The sequence below is a fragment of the Cygnus atratus genome, chromosome 8, assembly GCF_013377495.2.
Source record: "Cygnus atratus isolate AKBS03 ecotype Queensland, Australia chromosome 8, CAtr_DNAZoo_HiC_assembly, whole genome shotgun sequence".
In the NCBI taxonomy this organism is placed as follows: Eukaryota; Metazoa; Chordata; class Aves; order Anseriformes; family Anatidae; genus Cygnus; species Cygnus atratus.
The window spans coordinates 2,201,694-2,218,107 of record NC_066369.1 but is presented as its reverse complement, the minus strand read 5'-3'; the positions used below and the strand labels follow the sequence as shown (position 1 = coordinate 2,218,107).

Here is a 16,414-nt window from a genome sequence, read left to right as displayed (position 1 = left end):
CAGTGCAGAGAAATCCTTTTTTCAGTCAGGACATCAGCACTTGAGCCTCTACCCAGGCCCAGGCAGCCCCACAGGCCTCACGTTGCCCCCAGCCAGCCTGGCGTGTCTGTAGGCCATGCCTTGCTGCCGCCTCCTCTCCTTCGGCCTTGGCTGTGGCAAGCCAAGTCCACAACTGTTCCTCTTTTGCTGCCCTTGTCAGCAAACACCCTGTTCAGCTGGGGTCAGCCCTCAGGCTGAGTTACTTGGGCCTAACAACGTGTCAGATTCCTGAAAGTAAAATAAAGTAGTAAATGAAAAGATTAGGGCTGCAATCCAGGAGACCACAAGCCACTATACACAAAAAAGTAGGCGGGTAACTGTTGTGGCTGTTGGAGAAGCCAGGACTAAAAGCCCTGGCTTACAACAGAAAAGTAATAAGTTTTGTTTACAGATATCTTGCCCATTATTGACCACTGATTCTGAGTTTTTGCTATTTACAGAATCCTCATTCTCTAGTTTCTGCTTGCTACTTGTGGTAGCCGAATCTCCAAAGCTATCTCTGTCTGGAGAGAAGAGTTTCAGACTTTTCAGCAAGATGGCCTTGTGGAAGAAAGTACAGCCTGCTCCAGACTTGCCATGCCTGCAGAGCTGTGCTCAGCACAGTGCTACCGAGGGACCCAAGCTCTTCTTTCCCCCCACTGGTTGCTCCTGGTGTCCCACTGGGGCTGTCCCATGCTGCCAGCAGCACACCATTCCTTGGCTCTATTATGATTCCAAGACATCATTCTTGCAGAGCAAACACTGGTCATAAAGTGTGTATGGATTCAGTCAAGGTCAGCTCTGTGGTAGTCCCCACATCCCACTGAATTCTGGTCACGCCAGGCTGGGCAGACATTGGAAAAGATTTTCCTCTCAGATGGCCTGGGGATTTTTAGTAGAATCTCCTCAACTGACCCAAACTTCAACAAGGAGAAACTTTTTGGTTACTCAGAACTTAATAAATGAAAGAGTGCAGAGGTCCCAGTAGCATAGTGAGCGGTGTGATCTAGTGGCAAGGCCAGACCACTTCAGGAGCTATGAAGACCACTATGGCCCAGAGTCTGAAGCCCAAGGAAGGTATTAATCATTGTTTTCCAGCCTCATTGGTGTTAGGGCATCCCCAGTGAGCCCAGGAAAGGATCTTTGCCTATACCAGTGGGGTCAAAGCCACACAGGTGTGTCACATGTAGCTTGTCCCTGCACTGCCCTAAGAAAGTATTGGTGTTTCCAGAAGAGCTGAGTACTGCTAAAAAGATATCAAGTAACCACCATCTGATGTGTTATGATAGTAACCATGGCTTTTTTTTCCTGACACAGAGCCTGGAAATCACGGTTAAAAAAAAAAAAATCACGTTTTAGAAATGAAATCCTAAAAGACTGCTCCTTTGAAGAGAGCTCAGTAAATCTCTCTAAATTAGCTTCTGAATAGCTCTAAATTAACTTCTATTCAGGACTAGATTAAGGCAGTCTGAGTTCAAAGGTGCGTTATGAGAGAGAGCCACCAAATGATCCTGCAATCATCCAAATAATCCCCACCAGGGATAGTCAGAGTGACTGAAAGTGTAGCTCAGGCCTTCCTCTCTCTCAGAAGTGCTGGCAAGGCCTGCTCTGTTTTCTGCAGAACAGAAACTTTTACCACCAGCAGGACAGATTAGTGCTAGTGGACAAGTGGGCAAGACTTACAGCACATCCTTCCCCTTGCCACTCTACACAGCCTCTTGCTGGTATTTCAAGCTGGTGCTTTGACACTGGCAGGCACCTTGTGGCTTGCTGCAGTTTCAAGGCTCTAGGGAAGCTGAGGCAGCTGAAGAAACACTGGTTAGACTCAGGCCACATTGCTGGCATCTCCTTATTCAAGACACAATGGCAGTGCACATCTTTGCACTGAAAGCAAGTTTAAAAAAAACCAACTCCCTATCTGTGGTAATACCTTAAATAGCTTGTTCAAGAATGCCAGAAGATCAGTGCTATTTTGAAACAAAAATAATATAATCTAAAACTGAACTCTCTGATAACAAGATGACTTGCACTCTGGAATATTCATACTATGTTCAGCTTCACAAGCTTTTGGCCACATCTTGCAGCTCTTGTGTTTGGAGGTGGCTCCTGTAGCCTGCCATAAGATGGAGGGCTTGCTTACTGCTCATGAAGAGTCAGCTTCACACTTGCACAGGGGCTTGCACACCATAATGCCAGGGCAGTCCTAAAAACACAGCACATGAAAAGCCTCACAAGCACCTCGAGCTGTTCTGAGAACAGTGGGATCCTTGGTGGTGGCTTGCGGTGGAGGGAAAATTCCTTCACGGAGAGTGCAATTTGGTTCCCAAACAGCAAATATGTATTTTAAAAAGCCTTTTTCCCCGTTATTTTACCCTCCTTTTCTCTGTGCCACTTATCTACAAAATAAACAACCTGCCTCTAATGACACACCACACCACCACTCCCAGTGGTCCCAGTATTGCTGGCCTCTGTGCCCCAGCTTGATGTGTCTGACATTGTTACCAGGTAGTCTCAGCCTTGCATGGCGTTTCTGACATGTTTACTTATTTGCTGTTTGCCTTGCAAGACTGCACTCCCCCCCAAAGTACCCTGCCATTATTTCTGAAATCCAGCTGTTTCTCACATAACTATACCTTTCCCACCTTCTGAAATCCAAATAATCCTCACAGTTACAGCAAATCTGCAACTTCTGTTAGTTTCTTACACTATTATCTGTCACAGAGCAATTTCTCAAATCATGTTCCAGTCAGTTTTTCACATCTTCAGTTAGATTACCTCAGGACAGGGCCTGGTCATTTGCCTGTAGCCCTAACAGATGTATATAACAGGGGAAACGTCATCCTCCACTACAGGTAGGCAAGAATGCAGTAGTTCCTTGTTTCTATGGACGAAGAAAGAAAAAAAAGTAATTATTGAGGTTATTCTAAGAGAAACATCCTCTTGCACCCAAACAAATGAACAGGAAGTAAGGTGTCTCATGCTGTCCTCTTATGCATTCCCTCACTAACAGGTTAATAGTGCATAGAGGTTATATTACTTATTTTAAATCTTGGCCACTGTTTTATTAACCTTACAAATTTAAAATTAGGATACAAAACTGTAAATTGTCCTCTTCCACTGTTGAATTTTCCAGTTCTCTCTGATTACTTAAGAAATGATAATACAGTTTGAATTAGCAAGAAAGACTTAAGTTAGTTGTATCTGTAGAGCAGAGAATTATAGCACCTTATAAAGTTACACCTTATCTCAGTCATCTTTAAGAATCTTAAGAGATACTGTAAGATTCTCACTGCAAAGTACAATTATGGTAGGTAGGAGTAGTGAACTCATGTTAATCATATTTAATCTCACATTCCAAATAATGCACATAATAGATGTGAATTAAAAAAAAAGGAAAATAATCAAGAACTTTCTAATAATGTGGCTTAACCCTGGTTTCTATGTAATACCTCAACTACCAGCAGCCCAAAGTTAATTTAGAAGACACTAGACACATACTACGTGACAAAAAAAGGAAAAACTCGATTAGCTTTTAGCCTAGGAGATTAAGGAGGAAAGAGGTCTTCAGAATGATATTTTCAATTATCACCTTTATGTTTCCATGACCCGTGACCTCCCAAAAATTAATGACAATTTTTATTCACCCTACACTGATTTATAGGACCCAGTCTTGGCCATAAGGAAAGAGAATGAATAACTTCTTCTTTTTACCTTAGCATCAGCTGTAAACACCTCGAAGTCAAAAATAACCAAAAGGGAAGCATTTTGGAAACAGCGTTTCTTTCCTGCTCACACTACCATGGCCTCAGTCTCTGTGAATTTTCTACTGGTTCTTGCTAGAGATTTTTATTTTGTTTTGAACAATTCTTTCCATGAACATGAGATCCATACCACTGCAGCTGATTATTCTTTTCAGATGGTTTCCTTCCCTAACATCCTGAGACTTAATTCTTGTTACAGTACTCTCCCTACCCTGAGGAGCACATTTCCTATTGACCAATACTCTGCTCAATTCTGATTATAATTGTAAAGGCACTGCACTGAGATTAAACCTCCTACTTCCACATCTCATGCACAGCAATCTGAGAGGGTTATTAAAATAGACTCCCTTCTGATCATATCTGTAGACAGTTTAATCTTACATTTGGTGTTTTTATATCCAAACTTTGCTCCTCATACACAGGGGGAAGGGAATTAATTGAATTGAGTGGGAGGTTGATTTGGTGGAGTCCATTGGAACCCAGCAAATGTATAGTTCATCTATTGAAAAGCACTTACCCTGAATTCTAACAAATAAGCCCATTTTTAAACTGTTCACTTCAAAGGAAGGAGTGGGAATTGCTTGTGCTCTGTCTTTCCCCACTAGTGTTTCTATTATCATTTATCTTAAAAACAAAACAGGCTAATGGGAAAGGATGATACAAGTGCAATGTATGTAGTGGAACTTTTTTTTCCCTGCTTTTTGATAAGGAAATGTGGAAGGCGGAGTCTTCAGTAACTTCTAGTGGAGTCACGGGACAAGGATGGACCGTGGGGGAGACCGTGAGGTAGGCAAAACTGTACTTAGTTGTCTCCCCCTCCGTGTGAAACCCAATGGCTTGGGTTCACTGACTGATTTTCTCACCTCTTCTACCTAGTCATTCATTATACATAAAGGCCACAAGAGGTGGCAACAGCAAGAGAAAGGATTCACCTAAAGCCTCCATGCAATGTTAGAACCAATGCAAGCAGTAACTTGCTCCTCAGGAATGCTCCTGAAAGGAAGAGCTGAAAGAGCTGCCTGCGAGACGATTGGGCTGCAGTAAGGACAGTGGCTCTCCCCGGACCAGATAAGTTATGAACAGCAGCTTTTAAAATGCAGGTGTAAGGTAACCCTTCGGCTTCTACCGCTGAATAAAGTTTTGAACTTTCAAAGACTAGAACACAGCACTCCCAAGAAGCACTGCTGTGCAGTTGTATCCTTGGCTTCCAGGGTCCCTCAGAGAAATTGCAGGCATGCCTCAACGCCCATTGCGTGTAAAAGTGTCCTCTGGAGTTCCACATTTCTAGCTTTGGCATCAAGAAATGTAAATCCACATTTTGCTACTCTTTATTTTTCTGATAGGTAGTGGAATCTCAAGCGAGCCTGGCAAGCACAAAGCACTTGATTGCCCCAGAGCTCCTCTCCGCAATTAAATAGAAGCCTGAAAAGATATCTGGGTACCTTCAATCCAACAGAGAAATCCTGGGAGGTAAGGACATATTTTCTGCTCAGCTAAAGTGGCTACTTCAGCACAAACAACATCAAATGCTGAAGCACAAAGACGAGGAATTCCAGGAGGAATTAAAGTTTTCTCCAACAAGGAAAAATTAGTCATAAGGTAGCTCATGACATCAGGAGCATTCACAGCTCTGTAGCACCTTGCTCTTACTTATGTTAAAACTCCCCTCACTTGCATTCAACAACAAGCTACTGTCCTCCTCAATATTTGTAATTAATTGCTTTTATTTACTAGATTTTACATTTCTTAATCTGATCAATATCAAATTAACCTTACCTTCAAAGTCATTAGTGAACACACAAATTGTTTTCAGAAAACCCTGGGAATAGCACATGCATTCTCCCTATTTGACACTGGCAATCATCTTCTCTTCTGTCAATCAATCCTTTCTCATTGCTAGCCCTTCCTTTAGTATATCAATATATATATTCAATTGGTACCCAGCCTGAGAAACAGGCCTGGACAGACGGGGCTGGTCAGGTGGCAGAATGCCAAGAAACCTCACTTGTATTTTCCACATCAGTGGATTGGAACAATAAAGAGTGCATTTTTGAAGTGTTGCTACCACCACTGCAACATTATCAAACAACATTTAAAGTCTCTTCACCCTGTATATGCATCCATATAATCCCACACATTCCCACCCTTCACATTTTATCATTAAGACCATCCCGTTACCTGGGAACCTCCGTGCTGAATCTGGTGGTGTTCCACATACACTTTTGGACTTGCTTGGGTCTCCCATCACACATTTTTTGGTAGATCTGCAGGTAATGTCTCCCAGAGCTGGCACTCTGCACTCAGGATGCGAATGATGAAGACGACACACCAGCAGGTAGTGCTTTCTCAGCTCAGCCCTCCCCAGCAGTGCATTATTCCAGCTGGGGAAGACAAAGCGTTTTCTGAACCTTTACCCAACAGCTCCTAGCGTTTTTCCCCCTGCAAATGACTAACAACAGAATTTCAAAGACTGAGTTGCACAGTACCATTATACTTTCACCAACCATCACAGGGAACCCACACCAAGTGTCTAAGGATCATTTACAGATGAAAAGTAGTGCTCAAGGGCCAAGGAGGCAGCAGAAACAGCGGAATGCACTCTGAATGAAACAGGAACGGAGTATCAGCAGTATAAAATGCTCTAAAGTCTGGTGGTGTTTTTTTTTTTTTTTTGGGGGGGGGGGGGTGGAGGCAAGGGGGACAGGGTGAGAAGGTATTAATGGCAGAGAAAGGAAACACTCATTTTACTTAAGGTTTGGTCTGGTATATCTAGCCCGAGCTACATAGGAAAATGGGAAAGGACATGAGAAAGAGTGAGAAAAGACATGAGAAAGGGAAAGGGAGATGCAGGATTTCAGACAAGACAAACTCAGTCTAGCAGAACTTTTACTGTTCAGTCCACTTAAGACTTGAACTCTAAAGGACAGAGCTATTGATACACTTTAGAAATTTAGTACAGGGACTCCTATACTTAAGAGCTGATCGCATGCTGCAAAGTTTGACAATGCTTATCCCCCTTATTTCACCTTTTAGCCATATGCAGAAATATTTTAATCTATTCCTCCATTATTATAGCCTCTTACAATACTCATAGTACCGAATCAATTTGGTGAAACAGCTTTACTTTTGGCTCACTTGTTTTGACATCCCAGATCACAGTGTGTTAATATACATGGCGATTATGTTCTAACTACAAATGCCACAGTATTTTTCTTCATTCATTACTATGTATGTAAATTTATGTGCATGGCTCATAAGTTGTAAATATTGCCATTATCTGTCATGATAAAACAGTAAACGCCTGGCTCACAAAGCACTAATTTCTTGCCTTTCTCCCTTTATACTACAGTGAGGGGCAAAAATCTGAAATGTTTGAGTATTTTTACAGCCTTTATAACATGACCAACAAAAAGAGCCTTTGCTTTAAGAAACTTAAGGTATATACATCGGCCCAACTCAATGTGGTGAAAGCAAATATCTTTCTCATCACAGCTAACAAGGAACTAACACACTGTTTCAGAAAAGCATCCCTTGAAATAGAAGAACGGAAAGAAATTCTCACTGAGACAACTAGAGACTTCAAAATAGTTGTGTCTGGAAAATCCTGCTTGGACCTAGAGTGGCAATGGCAGATATACAACAACAGTTGCAAGATACCTACTAAAGGTAGGTAAAAAAAACTGAAACATCATGCAGAATAATCAACACCCCTGAGACCATCATCATTAGTCCACCATTAAAAAAATATTTTTTCCACCTCACTGAGGGAAAAAAAGAGGCATTAAGAATTTAAATAACTTTACTTAAGGAAAACATTCAGCATAGCCCATAAAGCTGATATAATTCAGCATTTGGCAGCATGTGGCAAACCATTTCGTAAGACGCTGCCGCTGCAGTGATGTGTTTATTATGTTAATTTATGTTACATTATATCTCTGTATAATATACAGTAGTTTTAGAAATTATTAGTGTCTGGGAGCTTAACAGCTTCTTACAGGCATTTAGGTCCATGAACATCCCAGTGTGTATTAACTTAGTCCTAGAGCTACTCAGTATTTCTACCTATACCTAAAATCCACACCAGTTCTGCTTTTAGGACTGGTAAATTATATCATCATGAAGTGTTTTAAAATTGATATTTTCCCTGGTTTTGGCTGAGATAGTGTTAATTTTCTTCCTACTAGCTGGTATGGTGCTGTGCTTTGGTTTAGGATGAAGAAAATATTAATAACTCGAGGCTGCCTCTTGCAGTGCAAATGGTGTGTTTGGAACACCTTCCTACCCTTGATAGTCACATTAACAAGAGGACAGAGAACAAATGGGTTATGTTGTTAGTGTCTATATATTTCAAGTGAAATGCCCATTGTGTAGTATAAACATTTCATATAACAGTATTAAGAAAAAGGATGTAAGCATACAGTTCATTCATTTTTTGATTTACTGGAAAATAACTCCTTGCATTTTGCTTATTGAAGGATCACATTTTGTTCAAGTGATTTTCTAGTAGCTGTACATACTGGAGACTTCAAAAATCCAACTATAAATTTACAAGCATCAAGTATATTGCTTCTGCCTTCCACTTATCAGTTCCTACAATCCTTTGTTTCACTAGTTCAAAATGCACAAATCGGACATTTTTCAGAACCACTGAATCAGCATTTATGAAAATAATGTTTAAAAGTTCCAGGTGATAGTAATCTGTCACCTTCATATGGTGAAGTAATTGAGAAGGCAAGTACTACCTCACCATGTTAGTATTCCTAAAGATTAGGTGCATCATATTGCATTTACAGGAGGGGCCTGAAACGTTAGTTACTGATAACCTACATCAACTTTGCAAAGAAATTGTAAATTCACTTTTAAAATTTGTATTAAAAAATATGTTAAAAAAAAAGAGAGGTGCAGGGAGACATAGGCAGACAGTGGCTGAGAAACCACACCGCTCTGACACGCACCCCTTGCCCTGCATGTACTGCCATCTTTCACAGAGGAAAGTCTCTGCTACTGTTTCATCCCTGGAGAGCTGAAGTTCTTGCACAGCAACTCAGTATTACCATTCTTCTCTCTCCATTTCCTTTCCCTTGCATACTCGGCCAAACTGGATGGATGGACTTGTTCTTCTACCTAGGAATACAGTTTTGGCTGGGCAGAACAGACACCTGCAAAGAGAACATCTCACCATTCAGTAGCAGTTGCCTGGATAAAACTTCCTAAACAGCAAAAGTCTATACCCAGATTTTCCAGCACAGAAAATTAATTCCCTCTGTTGCAAACTCAAATCCCACTGAATCTACAAGTCATAGATGCCTAGAAATCTACTAGCTGCACTAGACAACCAGGTTGTTTTTGAGCATGATGTCTCAATGAGAAAAGTTCAGCATTACCACACTGTGCAAGTACACCAAGTACAATGCATTTACTTTGCAGTAAACCTGTCTGGAAGCTTACCAAGCAATTATAGGACAGGTGAATGCCTTCTCCAAATTAGGAATAAAATCTCTACAAAGTTTCTTCAGCTGTGGAGGAATACCTTGCTTACATTGTCTCAGATCAGGGCTTTGAAAATGCCCTGATTTTCAGATTCCCCTTCTACAGAAAGCGAGGAAGCTGCAGTTGCCTTAAAACTCAAGGGTGTTAAGGGGTATATTCTTTCAGATCAGCAAAAATGCGAGTTCTCAGCTGGATCAAAACTTGCAAGAGCTGGAATCAGAAATGAAATGCAGAATTGCTTTATTTAGAGCAACCTATTCAGAAAGCCTGCATAAAGCTTATAGACAGCCTGTACAAAGTCTACACTTCTGTGAAAACAATTCCTTGACTTTACTGTTTGTTTTGAAAATTGAACTACTTTAACCATTTTGAGGCACCCATAAGGAAACCACAAATAAGTGTCAGCGCTGGTCTTGTCAGTGACAGTGTTGATATGCTATAGACTTCAGTTTTACTTAGCCAAGCACTTGCTAGTGCTAACAGGTGGTGATTTGGTAATTCTACCGCAACAGCTAAGAACACATCCCTTCCTGGGCCAAAAGCTGGAGGAAAAAAGCTATGTAGAGAAATGCAGAAGTGCTATTGTCACCATTACTGTTCTCCTTTCATAATCAAAAGAACAATGCATTCAAAGTATACCCACCTCTGTGAAACAAGTTGGCATCGCAAGCACCTTCACACTTAAGAACCTTCATGAGCAAAGAGCCACCTGTGATAAAAAGGTCATCTACTATAAGTCATATGTTCTGAAGTAACAAAACCACAGGGATGAGGTTTAACTACATGTAACAGAAATTTGAAAATCACATTCTACAAACCAAAATGGACTTAAATTTCAGCAAAAGATTTACATAAAAAAGTTTTCTCTGTTCTTAGTTGTGCAACTTCTGTCTTCAAAGTTGAAAGACCAGATTAGACAACTCTGCCCCAACTGGTTAAGGTTTACCGGAATTTGCTCAAGAGCTGGGAAACAAAAGCTACTTTCTGTAAAGTTCAATGGGAAGTTACTGACCCCCGGGTAAATCTTTCTGCTACAGCAAAAAACAATCAAAAAATTGAGGGGGTAGGGGAGAGAAGCCCCCCCCAACACACACTCCTAAACACAACCCACTCAAAAAAAACATACCCAATTTATCTTAAAGTCAATACCTGTAGGTTAACGTTCAGCCCACAAGGCAGAGCATGCTAGCGAGTATGCTGTTGGCAGAGCACGGGGGCTGTCAGCCAGCTGAGGACTGCCAATGCTTTAAAGCGGCAGCAAGGCTGGCGTCCCCTGCTCGGCACACGGAGCAAGTCACCAGGGCTTGTCAGGTGCAGCTGCCAAGACTCCTCTCTCTTCAGAAAGAAGAGCCCAGCATGATTTTGGCTGCACAGTTGAAACCTTCACAGGATGTTGATGCTGCGAGAGGTAAGCTCGAGCATTCAGGAGCTAAAGGGGATGGGGTCAGAAGGGATACTGAAGCACTGTTCAATACTTAACATCAACTGCATCATTCAACAGGATACAGATGGTCAGAAGTTTTCTAGCAGACACTTTTTCATCAAAAAATCAGTTCCCTAATGTGTCACTTTTGACAACTTTTCTAAGAAATCTCTTCCTAGACCCAGCTAGCTCCTGGTACGGAGCTCTTTGGAAGCTGTCAGTGTCCATTATCCCAAACCACAGTGACATGCAGCCCCTCCAAGGGCTAGTGGCTTCAGGCTTTCAGTCTTGCTGACTTCTCAGGAAGATCAGTACTCATCCTGGGGAGACCAACTTCCACAGCAGTCTGCATTAATTACAAGCTCCAGCATCTCAACAGTTGTTGAGTGGAAGTTACAAAATAGAGTATTTACCTCACATTTACCCAATTTTAACATGACTCATTTCTAAAATAACAAATAAATAATAGTAATTCTCCCCTTATCAGCAATTTTGAAGGTCTTATTTACACCAGAAGGAACTTAAAGAAGCCTACTGAAACCCCCACATGTTCCTGCCCTGCACTCCTCCTGCTGCAATACAGCCCTTTCCCTGAATAAATTATTATATTAAAAGAAAAAAATTAGAGAAATCACCTGAAGGTTCATTATTGTTGCACAGAATTCCTCAGCAAGGCAGGAACCTTGTCACCGGTTCTAGCAGGCTAACTGAAGACTAACAAAATAATTTCTAATAGATTTTCATTCCCTACAGTTACTGCAGTCCATTGATTACCTTTACCAAGGCTCGTTAAGTAGAAAATAGCATGTCAAGTATCTTTGTTTTGGAAAAGAAAAAAAATCCATCTCTCTCCTCATACCCTGCACGGATGAGAGCTGTACTAGCATGCTGCAGCTGCCTCCCAGTACAGTACAGTAAGAAATACTGACGATATTGCATGACCAAGACCTTGGAAAACCTATCTTGACCACATTCACAACACAGTTAGCCCTTTCTACACATGCGAGGATTACATCTATATTGTTGCTTTCATGCTGTGACATAGTATAATAAATGAACTTACAGTGAATCAAAAGGATTTTTTTCCCTAAGATGGCTTATGAAACTGAAAATTACTGTAAAACATTAGAAGTGGCAACCTACAGTCATTTGAGCTGTTTGTTTGAGCTGTTATTCCTGCAGGGCAAAGGTGCCTGTTAATAAAATGTTAAATCACAATAAATAAAAGTACTTGCCACAATTTTTAGTCAGAATGCTAATGCAGGTTTTATTTTACTTCATTTATATACTGTATTTGCCAATGGATATTTCCTGACCAACACCTTTGGAATTCTTTCATCACTCTATTATTTAAAAAAAAAAAAAAAAGGAAAGTAGGAATCAGCAACCACTTCCTATTCATGTCAAAAAATTAAAATTATTTTAAAAATCTGAAACTGAGTTTGGAGTATCAAATGCCTATGGCAAAGCTCTATAATAATCTAAAACTCATTCCACTGAGTAGGTCAAGTTACTCATAACCCTTTTTTTTTTTTAGTAAAATTATAATAAAAATTATGCTTTGCATTTTCACATTCTGAAGAGCAAAAAATACTTCTTTATAACAATGCATGTGCAAATATACCCCCTTTAAAGACTATGTATCAATAAATAAACAGGGATTTTCTTCACTGAGTTCGTAAAAAACACTTCCATGCCATTTATGACTATCATTGCTTTTAATTGTGACTGATACAAATATATGCTCTTAATAAAAGTTACTTAGTTTATAACAATTTCAATATACATTCTTTCCCTTGAATTTTTTTCCACAGAAATTTTCAAACTGAGAAAAGTATAGAAACCTAAAAATTAAGGAAATAGGCCTGGCAAGAAGAATGAATAAAAGTTATAAAAAACCCTCTATTTGTAAACACTCAAGCACTGCAGATATTTGAAGTTATTTCAACATTGTACATATGGCAATCACTAAATGCTATCTGATACAGATGTTTCAGAGTAGAAATAGTTCAGCACAAGCTGAATCCACCCTAAGAAAGCTGAACCCACCCAAAGAACAGTAAATTTCGATTCATATTTCTATTTGAAACATGCAAGCACATTCTGAAATCTGACACATTTTTACTTTTAAAAATACGGAACACCATAGTATATAGATGAAAAGCTTGAGAGAGCAGCTCAGTCAGATCCATAACTACTGTTCAAGGCAATTGTGAGATAATCACATCAATGCCCTTAGGTGTCTGAGTCTTGAAAAAAAGATGTTGATTCACGAGTTTCACATATGGATGAATCTTATTTTACTAGTATTTCAGATTGACTAATTGCTACAATATACGAAGTATAGCTTTTAAGTCAGATCTTGGGTGTATTTCTGATAAAGCAGATAAGAACTTAATAAAATTTATTTCACACAGTGAAGACTAATGAAAGCCCCCTAAGTTAGATCATGACCTTTAAATAGCTGATAGCTATTTATTGATTTCAAAGCCAACTCAAAGAACAAGCACTGGGTCACAAAGTAATCAGACATCAATAAATCTACAGTAGGTATATTGGAGAAGTGACAGAAAAACTGCTTTGAATTGAACATTGTGATAGCTTTCACCACCGTAATGCTTCAGAATCATACAGTTATTCTTAAAAGGGGACTGCGTAAATGTTTCAATCCTATTTCTAATTGAGGAAAAACAATCACAGAATGAAAAAAACGACAATCAATTCAAAATATCATGGATGTAGAAACACTATTAAAGTGCCCAAACTGCTTTTACATTCATTTGAACCCATGTCTCTAAAAAGGTGAAATATCACGGTCTAGAATGTATGGTCCGCTCACCTCACAACTTTGTTACTTAAACCCGTAAGTATACTGTATGATTAGTAGAAAATCTTTAGCAGACAAAAAAAAGAAAAATGAAACTGCAGCAAGAGAAAATGAAACTGCGGGCAAACCTGAGATCCATTAGTGCATAAATCTGCTTAAAAACTAAAAAGATAGAAAGAGAAAGCTAACAAACTACAATAAAAGTTATGTGTTTAAAGCAGTAAGTTTTAACAGGGTGGGAAACGTTTAATATGAACATACGCCTGCAAAAGGATCATGGTCTTTCTGAACGAGCTGGTACTTTTTGCAGCATCAGATTTGCAGTAAAGACTTAAAATTGTATTTATTAATATTATGCTTTTCCCACCCTGACGGAGAATAAACATGAATTTAGAAGCACAGTAGAAGTGAAAAACAGAGTAGGAGGAAAAGAGAGAAAGCAGCAGAGAAAGACAGAAAAGGTGAATACAGAGCTACAGAAGTGTTTATTGAGCATGCTACAGAGGTAAGCAGAGTACACACAAAATGAAATTAAACAACCATCAAACCTCCCGACTTTGTTAGAAAATTATTTTTTAATTGTGCCACTTTCAAACTATACTGAATTTTACAATTCTAAAGATGTAAAAACTCAACTAATAGAAAATATACATGACCATTTTCTCTACATAGATAACAGAATCTATGAATCTTGAAACTAAGTACATCAATTTCAAAAAGTATTGGTCATTTAAACAGAACCAAGGTAACAGTTCAGACTGACAGAGAACTGCTTTCAAATTAACTGGATCTGTAGATTCTGAGCCATGTTTATAGTAAAGTCAGATTAATTTCTAAATACAAAATATTTTGAAGAGATTTATTAAAACTGAATATTACAATGCAAGGTAAATTAAGACTAAAGGCACATAAACTTTGGTCCCACCTGGTTGTCAGTTTTAGAAAACTGCCACAAAATTTCCTGCAATGTTCGCAGAAAACTTTCTTCATCATTGAAAAATACATGCACCATTTCCTGAACTAGCTTGACCAGTCTGTACATGCTCAGAAATCCACAACCATATTCCATATCTTAATTACAAACTAAAGATGGCAATATATATTTAAATGCACATAAGTCATGTCAACTTCAAAAACATCTACGAAAAATATTCAGCCACAAACAGGACATTACTTAGTGCTGACATTTATATGATACATCCCACAAGAGTGTGTACAAAAAGGTTAAGATTCTATAATGTTTTTCACTTAGGGCTCAAAGTCACAGAAGTCACTTCTTGTCCTTTACAAAATTAATATTCTGTACCTTGTTAATTTTAACAAATGCCTACATTCATAACTGAATCTAGACCAGAACCATGAAATACAAAAGGCCTTTTTTTTTTTTTTGAAAAAAGCACAAAGCAAAAAGTAGCAAAATCAAATAACATTGTTTTATTCTTTCAGCATACTGCATCTTACCCAATTAAAAAGAAAAATAAGTGACAGGCCCGCAGATACAGAAATCAATTCCAAGCAGGAGAAACAAAAGCTTAACCTTTTTACACACCCCTGCCTAAACGTATTGAAATCATCATGTAACAGTGTGCCCCAGACAACCAAATTTGTTTTTACTAGTTACGCAATTTCAGCGGTACTAGTTTCCCCTTTTAAGGCACATATGTCAACTCAGTTGAAAAACTGTGGTATTAACTTGAAATCTTTTAAACAAAATGATGATTTATCTAAACAACAGCTGGACAACAGCAGTTAGTATCACTGCTTTTTAATATTAATTTTTATTTTTTAAACAAACAAGGAATGATAACAGCATGAAAGAAAATCCAAAAATAGAAGACAAACTCTGGTCCCCACTTTCCTGAACAGTCAATAGGTGACAACACCAAACAATGCAATACACCCTCATTTTCAATCTGCCTTTTTAAATAGTTGACTTGGAGAAAGAAACTCTCAGATGGTGATTTTCTCCAAGATTGTAATTGTGAAGATCAATCAAAGCCTGAATAGCTTCTTCTACTGTTGACATCTGAAGAAGTGCCATCTTGTGATCTCTTCTGAAACAAAATAATGGCATTAGGAACTCAAACAATACGGGGGTTGTTACTAATGTTTTCCTTAAGACATGCCACAAAAAAACAATTAAGCTGTCCTTTGTTAAAACCGCATACAGAAAAGTTACTTACTGAAAAAATTTAAATGCTTTCACAGTGCCTCCAGTGTTAGCAAACAGTGTGCGGAGATCCTCTTCTGCTACTGATGGTCTACAGACGGAAAACAAGCATAACCAGAAAATTACTAGTCCATTCAGTGTGTTGTGATTAGTATTAATGCTACTGGCTTACTGACAGCCAACACTCACGGAATATTGGATAGATGAAGAGTTGCAGATGGAGGGAATATATTCTGAAAGTTTTTTGAACCAGGTTTCTTGAAGCGATGCAGAGGTGAATTACCAAAATCTTTAGTCAGCCCTTGGTCATCAAGTCCCTCTCGAGGTAGTTGTACTGTCTGATGTTTAGAAAGGGTAACCCGAATAATCTTTCCATACATTTTTTGTCCATTAAGATGGCTCATGGCTGAAAGAGACAAGAGGTTTACTCAATTCAATATTACTTTTCAATAGCATGTTGCATATCACACACAACCCTAGAAACAAGGAAAAAAAACAAGAAAATCAAAGGGTCATTGCACTAGAATCAAAAACGAGGTCTGCAGAGTGTTTAAAGACCTCCACACGTGTTTCAGCTGTTGAATTCATTTAGGCTATTGTGCAAACTTTTTGGAACCTAATACAGTAAGATTTTGGATCTTGGTGGTAACCAGGATACAACAAAAACTAACAGATGAAAACATGCTCAGTTCACCTGATTTCACATAGCTTAATTTCAAATACTT

General features: G+C 39.0%; 1 protein-coding gene across 7 annotated transcripts in view; it reads right to left on the bottom strand.

Moving 5' to 3' along the window:
- Positions 1 to 14,933: 14,933 nt before the first annotated feature.
- The window catches only part of PTBP2 (polypyrimidine tract binding protein 2), a 49,310-nt gene continuing 47,829 nt past the window's right edge, over positions 14,934 to 16,414 (bottom strand). For 5 of the 7 annotated variants that reach the window (XM_035537802.2, XM_035537804.2, XM_035537810.2 and 2 more), the window contains 3 exons: positions 15,879 to 16,095; positions 15,703 to 15,780; positions 14,934 to 15,573 (listed from right to left, as the gene is read on the bottom strand). In XM_035537802.2, the coding sequence (XP_035393695.2) occupies positions 15,441 to 15,573; positions 15,703 to 15,780; positions 15,879 to 16,095 (428 nt within the window). In that variant the 3' untranslated portion in view covers positions 14,934 to 15,440. The remainder of the gene's footprint in view (positions 15,574 to 15,702; positions 15,781 to 15,878; positions 16,096 to 16,414) is intronic. The other 2 variants (XM_035537803.2, XM_035537805.2) reach the window with 1 other exon arrangement.